The sequence below is a fragment of the Astyanax mexicanus genome, chromosome 9, assembly GCF_023375975.1.
Source record: "Astyanax mexicanus isolate ESR-SI-001 chromosome 9, AstMex3_surface, whole genome shotgun sequence".
Taxonomy (NCBI): domain Eukaryota; kingdom Metazoa; phylum Chordata; class Actinopteri; order Characiformes; family Acestrorhamphidae; genus Astyanax; species Astyanax mexicanus.
The window spans coordinates 46,055,972-46,065,000 of record NC_064416.1 but is presented as its reverse complement, the minus strand read 5'-3'; the positions used below and the strand labels follow the sequence as shown (position 1 = coordinate 46,065,000).

At 34.4% G+C, this 9,029-nt stretch overlaps 2 protein-coding genes across 2 annotated transcripts; both read left to right on the top strand.

Moving 5' to 3' along the window:
- The first annotated feature begins 172 nt into the window (after nucleotides 1-172).
- Nucleotides 173-2,100, top strand: LOC125804554 (uncharacterized). The gene is made up of 3 exons (XM_049483421.1): nucleotides 173-345; nucleotides 446-525; nucleotides 795-2,100. The coding sequence occupies exon 3, from the start codon at nucleotides 1,093-1,095 to the stop codon at nucleotides 2,098-2,100; it is 1,008 nt and encodes a 335-aa protein (XP_049339378.1). The 5' UTR covers nucleotides 173-345; nucleotides 446-525; nucleotides 795-1,092.
- Nucleotides 2,101-6,885: 4,785 nt separating this feature from the next.
- On the top strand, nucleotides 6,886-8,529 carry LOC125804579 (uncharacterized). The gene is made up of 2 exons (XM_049483574.1): nucleotides 6,886-7,121; nucleotides 7,622-8,529. The coding sequence occupies exon 2, from the start codon at nucleotides 7,646-7,648 to the stop codon at nucleotides 8,510-8,512; it is 867 nt and encodes a 288-aa protein (XP_049339531.1). The 5' UTR covers nucleotides 6,886-7,121; nucleotides 7,622-7,645; the 3' UTR covers nucleotides 8,513-8,529.
- Nucleotides 8,530-9,029: the final 500 nt, after the last annotated feature.

The following is a 9,029-nucleotide window of genomic DNA, read 5'->3' as shown; positions in this document are numbered from 1 at the left end:
CGTCTCGCACAATATTTAGATGTAACCAATTATCCAATTTTTTTTAATTCGGGAAAATCCTGAAAATTAATTATCGTCACATGGCCTGCTGTATTAATCACTAAACTTTATTGCAACACTATAGTAATTTAATATATATATATATTTTTCTTTTTGCCTATTTTCCTCCTTAGTTGTATGACGAGGTTGATGCCATCCATCCTTTGACGGTGAACATTTGTCGTCGCTTCAACGAGGGATTTACAGCTTTACTCCCTAATTTGCTGAAACTTGTCAAGGAGACGTTGCCACTAAAAAAACTGTATGTGGAGGCGAGAGAGGAAGCTCTGGCTGAGGACCTTCCAGGTTGTGATTTTTGACCCAAATGTAGAATTATTACATCAGTGGGTGGCTTTTGTCCTCGTGCTGAGTTCTTATTAAAGCACTTTTGTTCTTCACATAACAGGCATTGACTTCAGGGGTGGACTTGTTTTTTTGCCATCCATCTTCAGGGAGAACATTGACCACCTCATTTCACTTGGAGAGGTAAGAAAATGTTGCCACATACCAACATTCAAGGTCAAGGCTGTCTTTTTGTGTAAGCCTCACTAGCAGCATGACATAAGTGCATGTATTTTGCAGTTTGTTGTTACTACTTTTATGCTGTGCTGCATTACAGCTATTTATAGGTGTCAGGAATATTAAATTATATATATATATATATGATAACAGTAATTAGCTGAGTGGAGATGACCACAGAAAGAAAAGATACTGATTTGTATCAATGTTTTTTTTTCTCTACTGTTTATCTGTAGGGTGAACCTGCCACGCCGTATCCTACAATTCAGCTGAAAGACAAGGATTGGAAAACTGCCATTTCTAGACGAAGTCAGAGTGTGGTGAAGGTTGATGGAGTTGAGGTGTGCACTTGTGCTGCGATAGATGAGGCCTTCATCACAACCTTTTGTATGTATTTCACCTTCAACATTGCATACCCTCCACGGCTGAGAAATACCATGACATTTCTCCAGAGGTGCATTCTACACATCAAGGAGGAAGGAGACAAGCCATTGCCAGTAACTGTGACACGAGTGATGAATCTTCTGTAGATCTATGGCTCCACTGCACCAATGCCCAAAATGCCCACGTAGAACTTTCACCCTTGTAAAGCTTATACAACACATTGGACTTGTACATGCACACAAAGCTCACTTTAGCATTACTTGTGGTATAAATGATTGCTGTTCTACTTTTTCCAAGTACCATTCTTACAGAAGACACGTGTACAGAAAACACAAACACAGTGTTTTTCCTTCCCCTGGGAGCAACGAAGAAGTTAATGAAGAATCAGTAGTGGAACAAGACAACACTTTTGATGCAGATTTAACCCAGCAGTCTACCCCACCAAGTATTGATAAACTGCTTGAAAATTTAAGGGAGAACCTTTTTGGCTTTATTCTAAAATGCAGGGAAAAAAAACACCTTCCTCTGTCAGTTCAACAAGATATTGTTCATGATTTAAACTTTTTATTTTGTTTTTTTAAAGAGAACTATGACTTATTCATCTCTTATCATCTTGAAAAAAATGGCTTCCCTATTTCAGAGTGCCCTGAACTTCAGCAAGTTTTATCCACCCCTGATTTCTTTGACAAAGCTTGTGATGTAATTCGTTCTCCACACATGATTAAAGAACACTGTAAATCTAAAATGGATATGACAGAACCCTTTAACTATGAACTAAGAAATGCTTCTGGAAACAAAATTGGCACTTTTTCTTATGTACCCATTGCAGAGGTATTGAAAAAATATTGTTCTCTTGAAGATGTCTGGGAAGAGATTGTTGCAGATGCTCATAAAATTAGAGACGATCAGATTTTGTTGGACTACACTGATGGAGTTTATTTTAAAGAACATTCATATTTTAAAGACCACCCACAGGCTCTAAGACTTCATTTTTATGAAGATGAATTTGAAATTGTTAACCCTTTAGGCTCTAAGAGAAGCAAGTACAAGATGTGTGCATTTTATTATAGTGTTGGCAATGTCAGTGCAAGGTATCGCTCGTCACATACATTTAGCTTTGCTTGTTCGCTGTTCTCATCTAAAAGAGTGTGGGCTTGATGTTATACTCCAACCAGTGGTAGATGACCTAAAAAAGCTCTCAACTGAAGGGTTCGTCCTAAATGTTAACGGACACGAGTGCAGAATTAATGCTGCCCTGGCAACATTTTCATGTGATAACCTGTCTGCTCACATGATAGGTGGGTTTACAATGTCTTTTAACAGTGGCAGAATTTGTCGGTACTGCATGGCCTCTTATTCTGAGATGAAACAAAAATTCCGGGAGGAAAGTTTTGTTCTTAGGACAGCAGAAGTGCACAGGTATCACCTTGAGTGTGTAGAAAATGATCCAGCAAGTGCTGCTTTGTACGGTGTACATGGTACTTGTAAATTTGATATGCTAGATTACTTTGATGTCACAAGCTGTCTTCCTCCTGATATCATGCATGATTTGCTAGAAGGAGTGCTGCCTCTTGTAATGAAATTGGTCATTTGTGAAGCTCATAAACAAAAGCACATAACCATACAGGAGATAAATAATGAGCTCAAAAGCATGACCATTGGGAAAAATGACAGGGCAAACAAGCCAGTGCTTCTCTCTGAAAAACTACTTCGAAATTCTGCCATTGTTGGGTCAGCCAGTCAAAAGTGGTGTCTATTCAGACTGCCTTTCTTGATGGCAGACCATGTTCCACCTGATAGTCCATACTGGCGTGTGTTCAAACTGTGCGCTGAAATCACAGATGTAGTTATGGCTCCTACAGTGAGAAAAGATGAACTTGCTGTTCTGGAATTTGTTGTACAAGAATTTCTGACTGAGATGACAAATGTTTTTGGGAACGTTTTAACTCCCAAATGTCATTTTTTAACACATTATCCCAGACTTATGCTAATGTTTGGTCCTCTTCGTGCTTTGTGGTGTATGAGGTTTGAAAGCAAACACCAATATTTTAAGAACATTGCTAGCACATGTAAAAATTTCAGAAACATAACCTCAACTTTGAGCAACCGTCATCAGATGAAACAGTGCTGGGAGTTTTCCTCTAAAGGGCTACTATGTGATTTTGAGGAGACGCTCAGCAAAAGTGTAAGCACACCCTTTTCATCTCTACCAGCAGAGCTACAGAAGGCTCTTATTTGCAATGATGCTCTGAGGGATGTTCAGTTTCAAGACAAGGTACTTCAACGTGTATCTTGTGTGTCAGTGAACAATGTTAAATATTCCCTTGGCGATGTATTTGTAATAGGCCATCTGCACACTGAAATGATTCCATTGTTCTGGAAGGTGAAGTACATACTAAACATTGACACTTTGTGGGTTATGTGTGGTAAAATATTGGTTCCAGTGTCATTCGATGGTCATTTCCATGCATATCGTGTCACACTTGACAAAGATTGGACTTTACAAATTCCAGGAAAGGAATTGGATCATCAAGCTCTTGACACGTATTCTGTTGATGATAATCTTTTTGTTTCAATGAAATATTTAGTCTAAAACGTGAATTCAGAATTGAATGTTTTTTTTTTTGTTTTGTTTGTTTTTTAAAGGAGAACTCCGGTGTAAAACATGATTTAAAAAGTACCTATCTTTGAGTAGCACATCTCCGTTCTCCCATAGCGTTCAGAGATCCAGAAATTAACAGTTTGTCATTTTTGTCAACAGTTTGTCAGACATTGTCATGTTCATTTTAAAAATGCTGGCCTTTTTGTAGAAATTCCCATGATCTAAACATTGGTGTTTTTATATGGTTGTTGATGCCATGTACAGTTCTATACCATTTGCTGTTTTTTAGATGCTTGTAGTGGTTATGTAATCATTTATTAAATTGCAGTTGGGCTGAATTTGCAATGGTTGTGTTGCTTAAAGCCCTTTTGAAATGATAATCTGCGTACTACTAAATAAAAAGCATTGAACAACATTAATGTGTGTGGTCTGGTACATTTCGGTACCTATAGGGTCCAAAATAGCTTGTCGCTGGGGTGGTACCTCTAAAAGTACATTTTGGGACCTCTTGAAAAGGGTACAATTTTGTACCCTAGTCTTAAGGTACATTTTAGTCTCTTGGGGTACAGAATAGTACCTTAAATGGTACAAAAATATGGGTACAAAAAAGGACTTAAACTAAAAGGTACACTATTGTACCGCAATAAGGTACAGCCCCAGCGACAAGCCTTTGTACTCTTTTAAGTACAAATCTGTACTTCTATTTCTTAGAGTGTACGGTAAAAACTGTTTAATATGCAGTAAAAACTGCGTAATATGCAGTAAAAACTCTGTAATATGCAGTAGAAACTGCTTAATATGCAGTAAAAACTGCATAATATGCTGTAAAAACTGTAATATGCAGTAAAAACTGTTTAATATGCAGTAAAAACTGAGTAATATGCAGTAAAAACTGCGTAATATGCAGTAAAAACTGCGTAATATGCAGTAAAACTGCGTAACATGCAGTAAAAACTGCGTAATATGCAGTAAAAACTGCGTAATATGCAGTAAAAACTGCGTAATATGCAGTAAAAACTGCGTAATATGCAGTAAAAACTGCGTAATATGCAGTAAAAACTGCGTAATATGCAGTAAAAACTGCGTAATATTCAGTAAAACTGCGTAATATGCAGTAAAAACTGCGTAATATGCAGTAAAAACTGCGTAATATGCAGTAAAAACTGTTTAATATGCAGTATGCTGTTTTTACGTTGCTAAACAGATTAGCTAATACGTCACCAGGCTTTGTAAAATGTGTAAATGAGTAAATTACAGGAAAAAGTTGCAACCAAACTTGAGGACATGATAAATTTGCATAAAAATAATGCTTTCCTTATGTTTCTTTATTGAACAGCCCTTAAAAATAACATGTTCAGTATTCAGACTTTGGCCAAATTTACTTTTGTTGCCTTTGTTTGGTATTTAGCTGCTGTTTCTGGTGTCAGAAAAAATCTTAATTTGGTAAAAATCTTTATTTTATTAAACTTTACTTAATTTATTTTAACTGAATCAATCCTTTCTTTTATTAAACTTTACTTCATTTATTTTACTGAATCAATCCTTTCTTTTAATAAACTTTACTTCATTTATTTTTACTAAATCAATCCTTTCTTTTATTAAACTTTACTTCATTTATTTTTACTGAATCAATCCTTTCTTTTATTAAACTTTACTTCATTTATTTTTACTGAATCAATCCTTTTTTTAGTAAACTTTACTTCATTTATTTTTACTGAATCAATCCTTTTTTTAGTAAACTTTACTTCATTTATTTTTACTGAATCAATCCTTTCTTTTATTAAACTTTACTTCATTTATTTTTACTGAATCAATCCTTTTTTTATTAAACTTTACTTCATTTATTTTTACTGAATCAATCCTTTTTTTAGTAAACTTTACTTCATTTATTTTTACTGAATCAATCCTTTTTTTAGTAAACTTTACTTCATTTATTTTACTGAATCAATCCTTTCTTTTAATAAACTTTACTTCATTTATTTTTACTGAATCAATCCTTTCTTTTATTAAACTTTACTTCATTTATTTTTACTGAATCAATCCTTTTTTTAGTAAACTTTACTTCATTTATTTTTACTGAATCAATCCTTTTTTTAGTAAACTTTACTTCATTTATTTTACTGAATCAATCCTTTCTTTTAATAAACTTTACTTCATTTATTTTTACTAAATCAATCCTTTCTTTTATTAAACTTTACTTCATTTATTTTTACTGAATCAATCCTTTCTTTTAGTAAACTTTACTTCATTTATTTTTACTGAATCAATCCTTTTTTTAGTAAACTTTACTTCATTTATTTTTACTGAATCAATCCTTTCTTTTAGTAAACTTTACTTCATTTATTTTTACTAAATCAATCCTTTCTTTTATTAAACTTTACTTCATTTATTTTTACTGAATCAATCCTTTCTTTTAGTAAACTTTACTTCATTTATTTTTACTGAATCAATCCTTTCTTTTAGTAAACTTTACTTCATTTATTTTTACTGAATCAATCCTTTCTTTTAGTAAACTTTACTTCATTTATTTTTACTGAATCAATCCTTTCTTTTAGTAAACTTTACTTCATTTATTTTTACTGAATCAATCCTTTCTTTTAGTAAACTTTACTTCATTTATTTTTACTGAATCAATCCTTTCTTTTAGTAAACTTTACTTCATTTATTTTTACTGAATCAATCCTTTCTTTTAGTAAACTTTACTTCATTTATTTTTACTGAATCAATCCTTTCTTTTAGTAAACTTTACTTCATTTATTTTTACTGAATCAATCCTTTCTTTTAGTAAACTTTACTTCATTTATTTTTACTGAATCAATCCTTTCTTTTAATAAACTTTACTTCATTTATTTTTACTGAATCAATCCTTTCTTTTAGTAAACTTTACTTAATTTCTGCATACACTATTACCTAATTGCAATTACTTCATTTATACATTATTACTCAAATAATTGATGATACATAATCATCTGTGTAATACTGCTTAATATATAATATATTAAATGCTAACTTTATGCATACTGACTTTCTGCATGTATTTTAAAATGTATTTTAAAGTTATTCCGTGTGAACATTTACACATGTAATTTCCTGGGGACAGAAATGGCTCTGATTTATTGGAAAGGCCCATAAACACAATCTATACATAATCTATATCCCTCACTTCACACTCAAAACTTTACTAGGATTTACAGTGTGGCCAGTTTATATATGGGAGTGGACGATCGCCATGGCAGCGGCTTCAGTGCAGCATGCCTGCAGCAGTGTGGTGATGTCACAATGATGACGTCACAGCATTTGGAACTTTGGAGGTGAAGAAGATCCTGAGGTTGAACATCAGTGATCAGTTCTGCTTGCACCTGCGACGGAACTGCACTGAGAGAGAGAGACACCTGCACTGAGAGAGAGACAGAGAGACAGACTGAGAGAGAGACAGAGAGAGAGACAGAGAGACAGACTGAGAGAGAGACAGAGAGAGAGAGAGACCTGCACTGAGAGAGAGACAGAGAGACAGACTGAGAGAGAGACAGAGAGAGAGAGAGAGAGAGAGACAGAGAGTTTATCCATCTACTCCACTGTGAGTAAATCGCTGCAGAGCAGCAGAAGGAATTAATTCATTTATACAATATTATTATGTATAATTTTAGTTAAAACACACATTCAAATATTTACATAATCTCAAAGACTGATTTTGTAAATGTCTCAACACATGGATAGCATGTAATACATTCTTTTACTAAATATAATGTATTACATGCCATCCATGTGTTGAGACAGTGTAATATGTGTGTTTTAACTGAAATATTAAAATTAAAAAAATAACAAATTATTTGAGTAATATTGTATAAATGAAGTAATTGTAATTAGGTAATATTGTATGCAGAAATGAAGTAAAGTTTACTAAAAGAAAGGATTGACTGAAGTTCAGTTTACTTATTTACTCTATTTAACATCAAAGTCTTGAAACCGAGGTGAAGTTTCTTAAATTTATCTAAAATTAAATTTTGTTAAAAAAAGTAAATGCAGAAAATTGTGAAACTTTTTTAAAGTAAATTTTATGCATCATTTTTTTTAAAGTATTTCAGAGATCTGGAGAGAGAGATGGAGGAGCTAATGAGCGAGAGCGAGGTCCAGCAGACCATTGTACTGATCCAGAAGATAGAGAGTGAAAAAAGAGACCGAATCCTGCAGGCCTGGACTGTAGCCAGTAAAGAATGGATGGAGGAGAAAAAGAAGATGAAGCTGGAGATCGAACTGCTGAAGCAGGAAGCAGACAGGCTGAGGATGATGAAGAAGAAGGATGGAGAGATAAAGGACCTCAAGGAAATGAGGAAGCTCCACCAATCAGAGATGGATCTGCTTCAAAAGAAAGAGAAAGACAGGAGAGACAGAATCCTGAAGGCCTGGACTGATGAGAGTAACAAATGGGACTCGGAGAAAAGAAAGATGAGGCAGGAGATCGCCCAGCTGAAGGAAGGAGAGAAGCTGAGAGCGATGAAGAGGAAGGATGAAGAGCAGGTGGGAGAGATGAAGGAGCTGGAGAAAATGAGAAAGCTCCACCAGAAAGAGATAGAACTGCTCCGAAAGAAAGATAACGAAAGAAGAGACAGAGTCCGAGAGTCCTGGCTGAAACTCAGTGCTGAATGGAAGGAGGAGAAACAGCAGATGAAGCTGGAGGAGGAAAAAAGAGAACGTCTCCTGGAGTCCTGCATGAAGGAGAAGGACGAATGGAAGGAGAAGATGGAGACGATGATGAAAGAAAGAGAGAAGGAGAGGAAGGAGATGGAAAAGATGAGGAATGAGACGGAAGTCGAGGTGATAAAGGAGGAAGAGGAGAAGGAGGAGAGAGAGAAGGAGGAACTGGTGCTGAAAGTGAAAGCACTGTCTCTTGGAGAGGAGGACAACAGGTGGCAAAAGACCAACCTGAAGTCGAGGAGAAGAAGAAGAGCAGTCCGTTCCACCTTTTAGTCTTTTCCCATTTTCACTTTCTCTACATCTATCCCTTAATCTTTTAAATAAATCAGTTTTTTTATTCAAACTGAATACAGCCTGCTGTACTGTTTTATCTTCTTTTTTATCAATATGTATTATACATACATGTAATATTTAATTATTCAAACAAGGGTTGTTACATACATCTATCATTACTTGATACAATAATGGTTTAACAAGGTTAAATAGAAGAAAAGTAGAAAAGAAATGAATAATAACCCCAAACCACCCCAACAAAGATCAGCCAGAAATAAAATGATAAATACATTCATAAATACATACATAAAGGTAAAGAAGTGACAGTTTACAAATGCACATGTATTATATAATAAACAAAAGCTATGTATACATATGTATATACATATATAGAGCTAAACAGCTACAACACATCATTACAACGTTCAATACAACGATTTTACAAGAGGAAATCAGACAATGTTTAAAGTATAACGCTTAAAGTGCCATGAAATAGTATTTGCAGTTTTCAGAATAT